This window comes from Arachis hypogaea, chromosome 1, assembly GCF_003086295.3.
Source record: "Arachis hypogaea cultivar Tifrunner chromosome 1, arahy.Tifrunner.gnm2.J5K5, whole genome shotgun sequence".
NCBI classification, from domain to species: Eukaryota; Viridiplantae; Streptophyta; class Magnoliopsida; order Fabales; family Fabaceae; genus Arachis; species Arachis hypogaea.
In genome coordinates this window covers 9,173,161-9,189,808 of record NC_092036.1, presented here as the reverse complement: position 1 = coordinate 9,189,808, position 16,648 = coordinate 9,173,161, and the positions used below count along the sequence as shown (strand labels likewise).

Here is a 16,648-nt window from a genome sequence, read left to right as displayed (position 1 = left end):
GATAGTTCAAATTAAGTTAAAAATGTCAAAGATGAAAACAATTCACTCATTTTTCAAGAGAAAAGAGAGAATATATGATGAACAAAATTCAGCTTCAGATTCTTTGAGTAATGTTCAAAATATTATTGAACAACCTGTGACACAACTTGTTGAGCAAGATATTCAACCCCCTGCTTCCAAAATAGCAAGGACTGAAATAGATCAAGTTAATATTGATACATTGATGCGTGATCCCGGAAAGCGTCCGCAAATTTGGAATTATCCTATCAATCAACAAGATGAAATCCGTAGAGCATACATAAAGTTTGGACCATATCAATTTATTATGGATGAGTACCCTCTTTCTGGTCTAGAAAGTCATCCTCGTCGTTTCAAAGCTCATTGGTTTAAGAGTTTTTCTTGGCTAGAATATTCGCCAGAAGTGGATGCTGCATTTTGTCTTCCATGCTATTTATTTTCTAGAAAATCAAGTCCATTCACATCAGAAGGATTTCGCAATTGGAAAAAAGTGAATAATGGAAAGGATTGTGCATTTTTATCTCATGTGGGTAAATCTCTTAATTCTCCTCATAATATTGCTGTTAAGTCTTGTAAAGATTTGCTTAATCAATTATGTCACATTGACAAAGTATTGGCTAAGCAAAGCTCACAACAAGTTTTAAGCAATAGATTGCGTCTTAAAGCCTCTATTGATACTGTCAAATGGTTAACGTTTCAAGCTTGTGCTTTTAGGGGACATGACGAGAGTCATGAGTCTCAGAATCGAGGAAATTTTCTTGAAATGTTAAAATTATTAGCTTCTTACAATAAAGAAGTAGATGCAATTGTTTTGGATAATGCTCCTCAAAATGCAATATACCACTACAAGACACACGCCGAATAGCGGCGGTTTTTTTATGGATTTGCGGCGGTTATTAACCGCCGCGAAACAAAATTCCAGCGGTTCCAAAAGCGTCGCCTATTAAGGGGTGGAGATTTGATTTTGCGGCGGTTTTAGAAAACCGCTGGCACAACCGCTGCAAAACCAAGGATTAGCGTCATTTGCTTTAGCGGCGGTTTTAAACCGCCGCTATTTCAGTGATTGAAATTAAAAAAAATTGCAGCGGTCACAAAACCGCCACAAAATTATGGGTGCTTTTTAAAAAAAATTGCGGCGGTTCAAAACCGCCGCAATTTCATAAACGAGCTTAAAAAAAAAAACTGATTAATTACAATAATTTATACCATTTTTCTTTACTATAACCTATTTTCTTTACATCATATTTATTAAACCTGAGATATTAATATAAAAAACACTAAATAAACAATATTAAACTCAGATAAATTCAAAATGTTAACTAAAAAAATACTTATTTGTAAAATCCAAAACATGATACTCGAGCACTACTTATGCACATACTAGCATATATATACAGGGGAAAATGAGGTTTAAATGTTGAAAACTTATTTTCTTGGACTCTAAAACCATGTGTTTATAACTGAAAGTTGAATCATCATATCTAATACTTAGTTTTAAATAATAATTCATCTCCACGCCATACTCATTTAATTAAATATCATAGAAAATATACCAAAATAGGCAAGAGTTTATGTGCAGCTCTATACTAAATAAATTGCATAGCAAATCCAAGGGAGGAAGGTTGATAATAGAATCTATATTTAATATTACATCCATATTCTCAAATATGACTATAATTGCTATTGTAGTATTTTTATTGCGATTATCATAATTAACTATTCACTAGATGAGAAACATGATTATTAGCTTGCTTTAATAATAATAATAATAATAAACTTACTGCCCCGCTACATGTAAAATGACAAACCTTTGAGGAGGTGAGCAATAAAGGCTGACAAAATGCTAAAGAAAGAAGAATATATCAACAATGCTATTCCCTTCTTTAATGGGATTCCATTCTGAGACTATGATTTAGAGAAATCTCGCAGTGTGATCAAAATGGTTCAATTTCTATTGTTTATTAAACTGCTCTCTATAGTTTAGAAATAGGTACTCATGATGAGAGGATATCTGAGTGTACAGACGTTAAGATATTTAACATGAATAATGAACCAAAAACAAAATGTACCAGTACTCTGCTTATATTGTTTCCAATAAGATGTAGCTCTTCAATAGCTGTCAATGATTGTCTAAGCAATTCAACCTGCCCAGTTAAACAAGAAACATTTAGTGGCTCCTAACTAACATGATGGGAATTCAAGCAGCAGATATATTATGAGACAAATAAACAAATTCAACAATTATCTTAATATAAGAAAAGACACGTCATCAGTAAGTTTTGACCCTACTAACTAAATTCTTGCAAATATCAAAGTTCAACCTATATGTTAATTGAATATTAATATATTATGTAAGTAGCTTAAGACTTCAAGGCTTCCCCCCAATAGGTTTCCATATAAATTGAAGTTTAGTTGACCCTGTTTCACTAAACTACTTTGTGTCGGTGATTGATATTTTTTAAAAATATAAGTAAAAGCTAGCTATTCAATTATATACATAGTAATGTCCAGTTAATATAAAATTTGAGGTTAATGATCATTATAGTATATATATCACACGGTAAATTATTGTGGATCTAGAAGGAAACTAGATTTCATATAAAGCAGAAACAGTTTGATTTCCCATTATGACATATTCATATCATATAGACTCATTTTACATCTCCGGTTGCTATTTACCCATTCACTGTCAACTGACACCTATTGACATTTACAAAATAATAAAATTGAATCATGAAAAGAATTGCCTGATTGTTGCCTAGAATACAATACTTCATCCAAAAATCTATCAAATCTGAAACAGGACCTCTAGTGTCATTATGTAAGTTATATAAGAGAAATTGAGTGTTTCTAGAGTATACCCTGCATATAAACCCTTTAATCCCTGTGTTCTCCATATTGAGCAGCCCGCATGGAACATCCCTGTATAATAACCATACAGTTTTTGGCTAGAATTCATTGCAATGCCATCATTCATGGCGATAGAACTCCAAGATGAATATGTTCCCTACACTTGCATGCATTGCTTCATCACTTCGCATGGAACATATATAACAGAACTAAGAGAATCTCCTGCAAATATACATTAAAATGAGGTAGAACATTATTCTTTGCAAAACCAAATGGTCACAATTTCACGGAATTCATGCTTAAAATACATTTGAATGTAGAAGGAAGGAGTGAAAATAGGGAATGTATGACAACAAGCTTTGATACCTAAAAGGAGTATGAGACAACTTACTGTAACCTGCTGGAGAAATATTAAAATTATGTACAAAATTAAAATGGGCGCTGAAACAGAAACAGAAGGGGGGGACTTTGGCATATTCAGTCACATTGCATTTTTTCCTAAACATAACACTTAGTGAGTCAATATGAATAACTTCAGAAGGTACAAAAGCTTTAGATGCTCCAGATTAGCTTACCAACAGCTCCAGCAAACATTAAGGTCTTCCAAAAATGGAGCCATAAAGAAAATGTATGCCTCGTACAACTGCTTCTTCTTTTCTTCTCAGATCCTATATTTTTGATACATCAAATGAAATAATATGCACATTAATTCCCATATTATCAGGTTATGGTTACCAATCATGGAAACTCCAAACTAAGTTAAACCATTAAACATCCAGGTATATACCTGTTCCCGTCTTCTCAATTCAGCCTCCTTAGATTGGAGTTCCTTCTCCTTCTTTTTCATTTCCTGAATTTGAAATAGATTAAAAAAAAATCAATCCTAGAAACAATACACAAAATACACATATAAATGAAGCAGGAAGATAATAAACTACGAATCTGATTCTTGTCAGGTTTGAAAGTTAAAACACAATAGAAAATTTCAATAATGGCATAGCAAAATCACACAAGTACTGAAAATTTCAATAGAACACATGCAGTTTTGAAGATAATATATGGCTGTCAGTAAGATATGGATTCAATCAGAAGAATCTATTATCAATGTCAATTTAGAAAAGGTCAAAATGGATACCAAGATCAGATTGCATAGTAACGAAGAATTTTTCATGAGACTCGAGCTGAAGAAATTATGCAGAAAGACAGAGATCAAGAGAGGCAGAGAATATTATCGGTCACTAAATCGGGGCAAAATTTCATCAGACTAGGGTTCGAACCAAAATAGCAAACAAATTGGAAACAAGCAAAATTAAACTAAATTGATGCAAAGATATTCGATTAAGAAGAAAAATGATTAAATTGAAACAAACCTTGAAAGACAAAAGATAAAATTGGAACAACAGAAAAATGGGGAAAAAGCAAACCAGGAAACGGGAAGAGGGTGCGTTCGAGCGGCGCACAACATAGCAAGGAGGAAGGTTGAGGACGACTTCACAGCGAAGGGACAAATAACGGACGTGTCTCTCCCCCTTTCTTTCGTGCGCAGGAGCTATGCGGAAGCTTGAGCAGATCTGTGACTAGGAAGGATGTAGCGGCTAGCCATCAACTCTGTCGCACCATCCAAGCCCGTCTTCCTTACCAAAGCCCAGCACGAGCAATTGGCACTCCAGCGCCACCAGGAGGAAAATCGCCAACCAAAAGCGCCGCCAAGAGCAGCTCCTTTCTCGTGATCGACCTTCCTCCGATTCCGTAGCCGATTCCAAACCCTCCGCTGACTCCGACTGCCGCAACCACGACGATGCTCGTGAAAGGGATAAGAACAGGGATAGGTACAGGAATAGAGACCGCGAAAGTGGAGGTTTTGTGTTTTTCTTGAATCACTAGGGAGAGGTTTCTTTTTTAATTTCAATTGGGGATTTTGTGTGTGTGGCATTTTGCGCTTGACTCAGAGCCAAAAATATTTAATTTAGCAGCCCATCTCAAATCGTTACGAAGACGGCCACAATCTAGTATTTTAGCGGCATTTTCTGAAGACCGCTGGTATATGGCCGCCACCATTTGCCGTTTCTCGCGTAGTGTACACATCACCTTCTATTCAAAAGGAAATTCTACATGTTTTTGCTAGAAAGGTGCAAAATGAAATTCGCAATGAGATTGGTAATGCAAAGTTTTGTTTGATTGTTGATGAAGCTAGAGATGAATCTAGAAGAGAACAAATGGCACTTGTTGTTAGATTTGTTGATAAGCATGGATTTGTCAAAGAAAGGCTAATAGATGTTGTTCATGTCAAAGATACTACTTCTGCTACTCTAAAACAAGAGATTTGTTCTGCATTATCTCATCACAATCTCAACATTCAAAATGTTCGAGGTCAAGGGTATGACGGAGCTAGTAATATGCGTGGAGAGTGGAAAGGGTTACAAGCTTTAATTATTCAAGAATGTCCTTATGCATATTATGTTCATTGCTTTGCTCATCAATTACAGCTAGCTCTTGTTGCTGCGGCTAAAGAAGTTGTTGATGTTCATGCTTTTTTCCAAAGTTTGAGTAATATTATCAATGTTGTGTGCTCTTCTTGCAAACGCAATGATGAATTACGATCTGCTTATGCAACTGAAATTTCCCATTTAGTTGCAACTAATCAAATTGAAACAGGAAGAGGAGCAAATCAAATTGGCACATTAAAAAGATCAGGAGATACCAGGTGGAGCTCTCACTTCAACTCAATTTGTAGCCTTTTACGTATGTTTGGAGCAACAACTTCAGTTCTGGAAGATTTGGCTACTAATGGATCTACATATTCTCAACGTGGTGATGCTACTTATGCTCTTAAATCTTTATTATCATTTGATTTTGTTTTCATTTTGCATATGATGAAAGAAATCATGGGAATCACTGATAAACTTTGTCAAGCATTGCAACAAAAATCTCAAGACATTTTGAATGCTATGCATCTGGTTTCTAGTACAAAGTCATTGATTCAACAGTTAAGAGATAGTAGTTGGGGAGCACTTTTGGAGAAAGTTAGTTCTTTCTGCAATGATCATGCTATTCAGATACCTGATATGGGTGCTTCTTTTAGTGACATAATTCGGTCTCGTCGTAAAAAGGATGTTGTCACTGTTGAACACCACTATCGTGTTGACATTTTTACTAGCGTGATAGATTTTCAATTGAAAGAGCTAAATAGTAGATTTAGTGAGCAAGCAACCGAGCTCCTCATACTGAGTACATCTCTAGATCCTAAAGATGCTTTCAAGTTATTCAGTGTTTGCAACATATGCAATCTTGTAAAGAATTTCTATTCTTTAGATTTTTCTGAGCAAGAAAAGATTCAATTGGATTATGAGTTACAACATTATGAACTTGATGTGGTTAAAGCTCCAGATTTTCAGAATTTGTCTACTCTTGCTGAATTGTGTCAAAAATTGACAGAGACAGGAAAATCAAATCTATATCCTTTAATTGATAGATTATTCGTCTTGTTTTGACTCTTCCTGTGACAACAGCAACAACTGAACGGGCCTTTTCAGCTATAAAGATTATTAAAACAAGGCTTCGAAACAAGATGGAAGATGAATTTTTAGCAGATTGTATGATTGTATATATTGAAAAGGAAATTGCTTTAAAATTCACTTCAGAGATGATAATTGATGATTTTAGTTCCATGAAGCATCGTCGAGCAAGTTTAAAAATATCAAAATCTTAAAGTATGTAGTTGAACATTGACTTTTATATAATATAATTACTTTTTTGATATATATGCTACAAATCATATTTTGTTAATTTTTTGTTATATTTTATATTTAATTGGCCCCCCTCTTATGAAATTTCTGGTTCCGCCACTGATTGTGGGTACCGGTCTTGCTTATGAGACCTGATGACGAAGAAGAAAAGGTGCGGAGAGTAGTGAGTGTTGGTTCAACCGTGGTTGGATTGCTGTGTTACTCTTGCAGCAGCTATTTCATCCACCTTTTTGGAGAGTGGAACTGGTGGAAGATCCTTCTTTACATTTTATTCAGTTGCCTCGTTTGTTTGGCCGTGTTGTTTCATAAAGCATGGAATATGATTCTCCAGCAGCACGAAGGGCTTCCGAAATTCTTGGTTTTGACCTCCACCACTGTGTTCTTATTCTTCTCTGATAGACCTTCAAATGGGAAATCAGATGCATACGGCGTGATCTCGTGCGTTGCCTTTTCGGTCATGTCACTTATTTGCAGGTTCAGTGAACTCCTCACCTTCTTCACGGGAGCTCTAATTGTACAGCTCATGGGAATCAAGTTGTTCTTATGTGCTGTGGGAGTGGTTTTGTGCTTCATCTTCATTGTTCAAGCTCCCTATTTACAAAGATATCTTGTTGAAATCCGAGGTGAGTCTCAGCCTTATAATCAATTTCAAGATGAGCATCAAGTAATCATTGACATAGATCATGATCATCAGCCTGAAGCAGTAAGTTACCTTGTTGCTCCTCCATCCATCGTCGAAGATCTGGTCGGTCAGCTGCTCATTGGTGAAAATGATGAGATTCAAGAGGTCGTTGAGGTAATATCTTCGCTAGAATCCAGTGAAGATCAGCTTCTAGATCAGCTTCTACAAGTCATTGCAAATATTGCCACTGATACTCGAGAGTACACATCTGTTTTGGAACTGTTCAGGATTTACTGGCCCAGGGTCGGTTGCCTTGCCTTCAAATACGACTATACTTTTTCTGTGACAAGTGATATTACATCTACATCAAGAAAGGAGATTTTGTATTTTAACATTATCATCAGGAAGCTAAAGCTACCGATCCAAGATGATATTAAGGAGAAGGTTGTAACAAGGATCGGTGGCGGTGATTGGATCCATAAACCACGTCATGCAAGATGGCCTGTCACTCAGTCGTCCATGGAGGATGATCTCACAACATCACTGCCAAACATTTCCTTGCCATCAATAATAATGCCAGCTTATGCAAACTTCATCAATAGATTCCACAAAGTTCTTGCTAGAATGGAACGTCTCACATCCAAGGCTCAAAATGCACTCAAACAAAACACAACCATTTTTGGTTTTATAGATCAGTGGCCAACAATGAATGTAAAAGTCCTCAAACTTGATTGAGAACATGTAGCTTCTATATTTAATATACCGGTAATATTAGAGAAAAAAAAATCAATAAGAACTTGTTTTATTTAGTATTCTTTAGTTGTTGGAGTAATTAGTGAATGCTAAATAAAATAAATTTTTTATTTTAGTTAAATTTATTTAAGTTATCAAATATTTTTGTTAATGTAAATAGATATTCAAATTTAAATGTTTGTCACAATCTTCTTATATTTATATTGAATCAAATCAAATATTCATTTATTCATATTAAATTAAAAAAAGGAATCAAGAAAACATTGAAAAAATAAGACCCCCTTATTCCTTTTTCTGATCCCTTCAGCTGTTCGTTCACTTCATATCCACTGCATGAATAGAGTCCTTCCTCTATGCAAATATAAAACTTAAACGGATTCATTGTTCTTTGAACTACAACGCCAAAAAAAAAAAAAAAAGAATTGGGGATTCAGTAAAATTAATTAATTAATAATTGAGCACATAGTAAGAAATACCACCTTGTGTAAAACTAAATACATCAACAGATTCATGTTAGTTCTTTGCATGAGTAAGTTGGAATACATTGTGATAAAATATTTTTTCATTTTTAACATAAAAGTGTTACATTTGTTTCCTTTGTGTTTAGTTTACGAATTATACATTTTTCGCAGTCACTTACATTTTATTACTTTTTTAACCCACAAATGAACAAAGAAATTAGTGACCGCTGATGAGTAATACAGAGCAAAATTTGGATTATTTAATTTGCATTATACTTACTTGCATAGGTCTTGCTTTAAACTAATAGAAAATTAGATTCACATGTTTTAGCATGGTAAGCTTACAGAAGAAATGAAAGGATGTTATCGTAATTTGAAAATAGAAAAAAAAAAAAGTTGTAGTTGAGGATCTGCTTTATCACGAACTTGAATATTCTATCCAATAATATTATTAGTTCCCTTATTTGCCCTCATATTTGTAGGGCATTAGCAATAAATCCTGCCAGAGGTAAAAAAAATTGAGATTTTATGTGAAAGTGAAAAAATAAATTAAGTACATAAAATATAAAATTATCAGAGCTAGTAAAAATTTTACAAAATTGATTGATTAATTTAAAATTGTAATATCAAAAGATTTTAAGAGTTAAATTGATAAATACTTTTAAAGAAGCTTGGTTTCCAATGGAGTTTAATCTCAATTTGACCTCTAAAATTTGATCTGATGCTCACAATGACTCCCATAATTTTGTTGGTCTCAATTAGAATTTCCATATTTGTATTCATGGTTCTGACTTGCCTTTGCGATCATCTCTGTCATGATCACTGGAATGCTGATCTAACGCAATTACATGACATGGTGATGTTGAATAACTAATATGAAAGTTTTATTTTTAAATTGGCTAATACGGTGATGTTGAATATTATCACATTTTACAACATACACATATCAAGTTGCAGTTAAAGACAACACCTAATTGAAAATAAATGATTATAATAACTAATAGGCAAGTTTTATTTCTAAACTGTTCATAAGGTGATACTAGTAATGACCGTTATAACAGCCACTATGCCATATAATTACGTCAGATTAGCATTCCGGTGACGGAGATAATCGCAGAGACAAATCAGAGCCACGATTGCAAATTTAGGGGTTCTAATTAGGGCCAACAAAATTGTGAGGATCATACTAAACATCGAACCAAATTTCAGGGACCAAATTGAGATTTAACTCTTTGCAATGGCTTCACAATTAAAGGGTAAGAATTTGTGATCCAAAAGTATCCAAAAGCATTATCCAAGCCTCCTGCAAAAATAGCACAAAATATTTCAATAACACAAAAATAATTTGGTAATACATCCAAATTTGATTTATAAAATATATTATAAAATAAATTTTTATTAGATGCACTCAAGTCAAGAACATCTAATATATTTTCTGGAATGATATTGATTATACCAGTGTGTCAATTATGTGATAAATCAAATGAATATGTCAATTTTTTTAAGAGCTTATGTGGTACAATTATGGTAGGGATATGCATCAAACCACCAAATTCCAGTTCTTGAACAATAGTTTTTTTGTCATTGCTCATGTTGTGAAAATTATCATAAATGGATCTTGTAGAGCATCTCAAATCATAATTTTTCTGTAAATAAATGAGAATCATGTAAATAAATTATATTCATAAAAATTAAATTGAGTTGTTCAAATATATATATATATATATATATATATATATATATATATATATATATTAAATTTTGGTGCTTTTAATTTTTTGCTATTTTTTTTATGGAATAAAAAAACAGGTTAATAAATAACAAGAGCACTAGGTGTATCTCAATTCACATGAAATACATCAAAAGACAAGGTAAATATATCAAAACATAAACCAAATGCACCAGCATTATTTTTTTGTTACATCATATAATGTGAGGTTAAAAAAATATGCAACTCAATCAAACATGCATAAAATGATATCAAAAGCACTACAACAAAATTTTATTGATTGTTACAATAAATAGATGAACACAATTCCTGAAAAATGGACAAAAATATTGCAAATCGATTAAATATGTACAAAATAATATAAGAAGTACAAGACCAATATTCTATTGTCTAGTTATAGCATAAAGAATACAACAACACCAAATACACTTCAATTCTCATAAAATACACCGAAAGACGAGTCAAATATATTCAAATGCAAACTAAATACATCACTATTGTTTTTTTATTACATCATACAATGTGAGGTAAAAAAGATATGCAACTCAATCAACACTACAAAAAAAGAGGCATAAAATGGCACTAATATTACGGCGGTTTTGTAGAACCGCCGTAATATTCGGATATTATGACATGATTTTGTGTTGCCATAATTAATTTATACCTAAGGGCGGTTTTTGTGGATTCTGGCGGTTTTAAAACGCCATTACCACATTGTATAAAAAAGCCCAACCCTAACTTAACTTTCATTACACGTTCGATGCGAGACGATGGCCACTGTGAGAGAACGGTTGAATCTCTGCCACTCGCGATCTCCTCTGTTCACAATCTCCTCCGGCAACGATCCCCTCCAACGATGACCTCCTCCGGCGACGTCTCCTCCAGCAATGGTCTCCTCACACGACATCTCCTCATATGACATCTCCTCCAGCGACATCTCCTCTAGTGACGTCTCCTCCGGCGACGTCTTCTCCAGCGACAATTTCCTCCGACAACGTTCTCCTACGCGGCAATCTCGTCCATCGAGCTACTATGCTGCGAGTTTCTCCACCGCTCCCAGACTCGCGAGGTAGGTTCTTCTCCCTTTTTTCCTTTGTTCTGTTGAAAAAATTTCATTCTGATCGATTGTCTTAGGCTTGCTTTAGATTGGATGAAAAAATTTAATTAAATTGGTTTAAATCTCAGCATAGTAGTCAAAATAGGTTGCTTACTTTTCTCTTTATTTTGCTTGCAATGTTTCTTGTTCTGCTTTGGGAGAAGATAATGGTTTGATTGGTCAATTTGATGGTGGATTCTACTCTGCTTTTCTTGTTGCCGAGAAGGTAGTGTGTGTGACTTCTTAGTTGCATGCTCTTGATTTGTTATTTTTCTTATTTTTAATGGGTTTCATATGCATGTGAATGGCAATTAGATTGTTGTTTCTACCATTGATCTGATAAGCAATATGTATGGGAAGCAGTTGCTGACAGTAACTCCTATGTGATTACACTCTACTTAAAAGTAAGTCACATTTCTTTCACTTTTTTTCTTCTTTGATTAAAATGTTCAATGCCTTTCTATGTTATTGAACTCTTGAGTTATTACTCAATTAAACCACTTGATCTGCATTGATTAAACATATATATTTATGCGGGAGAACAATATAATTTTTACCTTTTTTAACATGGAAAGGCGCATATCGTAGCTTCAAAAATGCAGATATGCTTCTAACAGGAATTGACTTCTCAAGTAATCATCTCACAGGTGAAATACCAAAGGAAATTGAGTTGTTATTTGGATTGGTTTTATTGAACTTATTAAGGAACAGTCTCAACGATGAAATCATCTCTAACACCGGGAACTTACAATCACTAGAGTTTCTTGATTTGTCAAGAAATCATTTGTCAGGCAAAATCCCTTCAAGTCTCTCCAAAATTGATCGTCTTGCTATGTTAGACTTGTCAAACAATGATCTTGATGGCAAAATTCCAATTGGAACACAACTGGAGAGTTTCGATCCTGCAACTTATGAAGAAAACCCCAATCTTTATGGAGAACCTCTTAACAAGAAATGTCAAAAATTTATCAATGTGTTTGAGTATTATCAATGTGTTTGAGTTAGGTACTTGGTTTTTCAACTTTCTGTCTCATGTAAGTGGTTAAGAAGTTAGAACAAACCAATTTATTTGATTATTTGAATTCAACTTGTTTGAAGATTTAATCTCATTTTTATTGATAAATTCTCTGATTTGAGTATTTGAATTCATTTTTTCTTAGTATTTTGTTCTTATTAATAGAATTAATCAAATGTTAATTCAGAATTTTAACTATTGTTATGATAATAAAATGGTGATTTTGTTTATTATATTGTTTAACAGTGAGATCACTGAAGCCTACTTATACACAGTTTCCATTTGGTACAAGAGCATGTTCTGCTCGGACTACAATTTTTATATATGCTACAGCTTTTGTAAGTTGTTTACTCTCTCTATGTCCTCTTCTTTTTAATTTATTTTTTCTAATTCCATTATTCCACTCGTTTATGTGTTTGAAATTGGAGTATAACCACCATGTAAATTATATTTGTTTTGTACTCACCTATAATGCATATAATTACATTACATTTGGGAGGAAGACCAAGACCGCACCCTCACGTGCCTCTTTGATCGAGACCCCAGTCCTCTGGCTTGGCAGGCTCTGCATCTTCTACGCCCTCCTTAAGGCTGGGCTAGCTGGATCTCATGCCAACCCACTTGTCTCAGGTCTCTTCATTTTTTTGACACTCTTTCAGTATAATAGCCCTTTGCCATTTGGGGATGGGTGCTTATTTTTTATTGGTTGTGTTTTTTGTGTCTGATCCAGAATTGAAAATCAGTGACGGCAATGATTCTGCTGATTTAGGGTTCTCTAAATGGACACATGCTATACTTGAAAAACCAGGTCTGATTGAGCTGTTTTCTTTTTGGGATATTGGGAACTATTACGGTGTTCAGCTTCTTGATGCTTCAGTGACAAAGTACCAAGATTATGGTCGCTGAAAGAAATTATATGAGACAAGATGTTCTCCACATTTAATTTATATCCCCCACCCCTCTTCTGTTTCTCTAACTGTGGTTATACATGTGCATGAAGAAACTAAGAGATGAGCTTACCAGAGCACTAATGGAGGCAAATGAGGGTAATGATGATATAGGAGCTGAGTCATTCAATGAACTTGTGAAAGAGTTTACCTAAAAATAAGACCTTAACACTTTTGCTTTCAAGACCAAAGCCATGGTACATTTAATGTGTTTGCTTTCGATAGTTTAATGTGATAAATTGCCTCCTCGATCCTAATTTTTGCCACCTGGTTCTCCTAACTGACAATGTCCTTGTTGCCTCTGTTGTTGTGGCCTCTGCAGTTCAAAATTTGGATGCATTATCATAGTAAAGGTACGTGGTTTAATTTCTCTTCTTCAAAGGGAATCACTCTACATACTCAACACCCCACTACCACACCCTTTTCTCACATAACCATAGCTTTAGTTTCCCTCCATCTTACATCTCCTTTTATTTTCTCTGTCATTACCATTATCAATTGCAAAGAAGAAATAATGTACATATATATAAGACAAGTAGCTAGTTAGTACCTTCTATATAGACTCATTATTGCAATATATATTTGGTGAAAGCTTAGCTTCAAGGTGCATTTTTCCCCTAATCCATAGAATATTTCTAATTAATTGCTACATGCAATTGATGATGATATATTCTTTTTTTTTTTTGTGTAGATGGTGATATCAAGATTTGTTCAGGGCAAGGGAAGGGTATTGCAAGTTGAATTCATTGGCTAAGGTTTAAAGAACATGCAATATTGCAGTGAAATATTCATCGGAAAGTTCCTTGGCATGTATATATATATTTGGTTAATTAATTAGTTTTTTCACAAGAATTAATTTAATTATATATGGACTCTTAAGTCTTAATTAATAAATATACCTCTAATCAAAGAGTGGAAGCTGTAGACTTGAGTGTCATAAGTCATAACTATAAAATTGGTCAACAAATTGAAAATCATGTTAATAACCTCTGTTCATATTATTAACTATATATATATATATATATATATATATATATATATGATTTTTCAGAACCTGAAGTCTGGATTGAAATTGCTAGAATGGTAAGTTATCCACTTTCATTAAAATGCAATTTGATTGTTATTTAGGATTTAGTTCTGATTCTTACATTGCATTGATAACCTTGACATTTGTTTCTTGTCCACAGCCATGATGTATCATTTTCTCATTGCAAAGCCATTCTTTTACGGACATGCTAACTATGATCAACTAGTCAAAATAGTTATCAAGCAAGAAATAAATTAAAAAAAAAAAGAAAACAAAAAATCCAAATGGTATTGTTCTACTCAATGACAGTGAACAATTATATTTACACAGTCCTTGAAATTTCAGAATTAGTATAGTTACTCCGCACAGTTTTATATTAAATTAGTTTGTATAGATATAAATTACACCGAAAATGAATTATCAATATGCAGAACGAGTGTATCTTTTTTTATATATATATGTAACAAGATTATATATCAATATGTCATTCTAGTTGATCACATGCATGCTGATTATTTGAAATTTTGAATGTTTAATCTTGATAATTTTAATAAATCTGTTGGTGATAATTTTTCATGTGAAACAGGTTTTAGATCTTCTTGAACTCTTGCTGTTAGCTACTTTACTTTGAAAGCTTCAAGTTTTAATATTTGCTGGGAAAGAAAAAAGAAGGGAAATTATCATTTGAAAGAGGTAATTATAATTTTCTTATATTTTCTTTTAAATACTATTTAAGTAAGTTTTTAATATCTAATTTGCATATAAAAGAATAATTTTCTTGCCTTTAGAATATATATAGATTTTTAATGAATAGATTTTTTAATATCTAATTATAGTAACATTATTGTTGTTGTTGCTCCCTATTAACAAACTCTTATGAATTAGTTTCTCCACCACAAACCTGAAATTGTTACTAGTAGCACTCTTCTTCATGCTTCTAGCACTTAACTTGGCCATTATGATTATGATAAAGAGTAGAATGAAGTAGTAGTTCTGAATTCAAGTAGGACTGTATAAAAGTGCAGTTTGTGTGATATTATATATATATATATATATATATATATATATATATATATATATATATATATATATAATATATATATATATATATAGTGGAAGTGGTGGTGGTGATGGTGCATGTGGTATATGGCAGTTTTAAGATAAGATATAATTTGGAAGGTAGTTACATGAATATTTATTTGACAAAACAGAGAGAGATTGATGGTTGAAATAGAGTTAAATTAGTGAGTTTCCTTTTCCTAATTCGTAGAAAACAGAGGATTTATTGTGCAAATAGTTAGTGTATGTGAATTTTCTTTTTTGATTGAATAATTTCATATTAATAGTTTCAGATTCAGTTTTATATCTTTTTTTATTGTGCTCATAATTATATTTTTGTTGTAGGGATTGGATCAAGAGATTGGAATTTCATCACCAAGAGAGTTAGGAAGTAGGTCTTCTGGAGCGAGCAACAAAGAAGCATGATCTTGTATGATAAAGATTTTTATAATTTTTGAAATTATTGAAAAATGTTATCTTTGATATTTTGTTTTTGGATTATAATTTTTTATTTTTGGAGACTATGTATGAATTAAAAATCTTGTTATGATGTTTGATTTAAGGTTATACTTTTTGGTTATTATGAGATTTTAAAGTTTGAGTTCTAAAAATGTCACTTAAAATATATCGTTTCAATCTCATTTTAAAAAGTATAAAATTGTAATTAAATAGTGCCATTATAAGAAATAGTGCCATTAAATCCTGGTAAAAATGGCAGTTAAAAAATAGCATTTAAAACGAAAAAGATGCTATTATATCCTGGTAAAAATAGCAGTTAAAAAATGCCATTTTAAATGAAAAGGATGCCATTAAACCCTGGTAAAAGCGGCGGTTAGAAATGCCATTTTAAACGAAAAGGATGCCATTAAATTCTGGTAAAAACGGCGGTTAGAAACGCCATTTTAAACGAAAAGAATGTCATTAAATTCAGGTAAAAACGGCGGTTAAAAACCGCCATTTTAAACGAAAAAGGTGCCATTAAATCCTGGTAAAAACGGCGGTTGCGAACCGCCATTTTAAACAACAACAAAACCGCCGTTTTATCTGGTTAAAATGGCGGTTAAAAACCGCCATTTTAACCGCCAAAAAACCGCCGTATTATCCACTGGTTATTATGGCGGTTTTTTGAAAACCGCCGTAATAACCAGAATGGCGCCCAGAATTCCGGCGTTTCTTGGAAGCGCCGTTTTCGGTAATAATGGCGGTTGTAACCGCCGTAATTACCTTAAAAAACCGCCATTTTAACCCTTTTTTTTTGTAGTGCAAACATGCGTAAAATGATACTAGAGGCACTACAATAGAATTCTATAGGTTGTTACAACAAA

General features: G+C 33.2%; 2 protein-coding genes and 1 long non-coding RNA gene across 18 annotated transcripts; 2 read left to right on the top strand and 1 right to left on the bottom strand.

Moving 5' to 3' along the window:
* Positions 1 to 325: 325 nt before the first annotated feature.
* Positions 326 to 7,971, top strand: LOC112800151 (uncharacterized). The gene is made up of 3 exons (XM_072217240.1): positions 326 to 814; positions 4,902 to 6,286; positions 6,825 to 7,971. Exons 1-3 carry the CDS (start codon positions 326 to 328, stop codon positions 7,969 to 7,971), a joined length of 3,021 nt encoding a protein of 1,006 aa, XP_072073341.1.
* On the bottom strand, positions 1,879 to 4,960 carry LOC112795219 (uncharacterized). Its single transcript, XR_003198910.3, has 5 exons — positions 4,293 to 4,960; positions 3,656 to 3,718; positions 3,444 to 3,536; positions 2,880 to 3,090; positions 1,879 to 2,162 (listed from the first exon to the last, which is right to left on the bottom strand). It is a non-coding gene; the product is annotated as an uncharacterized lncRNA (long non-coding RNA).
* A 2,956-nt stretch (positions 7,972 to 10,927) lies between the features above and the next one.
* LOC112795161 (uncharacterized) lies at positions 10,928 to 15,903 on the top strand. 16 transcript variants are annotated; one of them, XM_072236994.1, is made up of 13 exons: positions 10,928 to 11,248; positions 11,440 to 11,501; positions 11,591 to 11,679; positions 11,923 to 12,280; positions 12,537 to 12,628; positions 12,794 to 12,920; positions 13,021 to 13,098; positions 13,291 to 13,434; positions 13,560 to 13,590; positions 13,929 to 13,992; positions 14,289 to 14,320; positions 14,851 to 14,957; positions 15,669 to 15,903. In XM_072236994.1, exons 4-8 carry the CDS (start codon positions 12,127 to 12,129, stop codon positions 13,302 to 13,304), a joined length of 465 nt encoding a protein of 154 aa, XP_072093095.1. In that variant the 5' UTR covers positions 10,928 to 11,248; positions 11,440 to 11,501; positions 11,591 to 11,679; positions 11,923 to 12,126; the 3' UTR covers positions 13,305 to 13,434; positions 13,560 to 13,590; positions 13,929 to 13,992; positions 14,289 to 14,320; positions 14,851 to 14,957; positions 15,669 to 15,903. The 16 variants fall into 16 exon arrangements, 15 of the variants coding, with proteins under 15 accessions (XP_072093095.1, XP_072093080.1, XP_072093083.1 ...); XM_072236979.1 differs by adding an exon at positions 14,425 to 14,551 and having other exon boundaries at positions 12,537 to 12,920; positions 13,929 to 14,043; XM_072236982.1 differs by lacking the exon at positions 13,291 to 13,434 and having other exon boundaries at positions 13,021 to 13,188; positions 13,929 to 14,043.
* The last annotated feature ends 745 nt before the right edge of the window (positions 15,904 to 16,648 follow it).

What these genes read in the sequence shown, in the direction of transcription:
- LOC112800151 (XM_072217240.1), top strand. Translation starts at nt 326, where the DNA reads ATGGATGAGTACCCTCTTTCTGGTCTAGAAAGTCATCCTCGTCGTTTC. An exon ending in TAGCTTCTTACAATAAAGAA is followed by an intron (nt 815 to 4,901) that starts GTAGATGCAATT and finishes CATTTTCTGAAG; the next exon opens with ACCGCTGGTATATGGCCGCC. An exon ending in TTGTCTACTCTTGCTGAATT is followed by an intron (nt 6,287 to 6,824) that starts GTGTCAAAAATT and finishes TTACTCTTGCAG; the next exon opens with CAGCTATTTCATCCACCTTT.
- LOC112795161 (XM_072236943.1), top strand. Translation starts at nt 12,127, where the DNA reads ATGATCTTGATGGCAAAATTCCAATTGGAACACAACTGGAGAGTTTCG. An exon ending in TATCAATGTGTTTGAGTTAG is followed by an intron (nt 12,281 to 12,536) that starts GTACTTGGTTTT and finishes ATTGTTTAACAG; the next exon opens with TGAGATCACTGAAGCCTACT. An exon ending in TGCCAACCCACTTGTCTCAG is followed by an intron (nt 12,921 to 13,020) that starts GTCTCTTCATTT and finishes TGTCTGATCCAG; the next exon opens with AATTGAAAATCAGTGACGGC.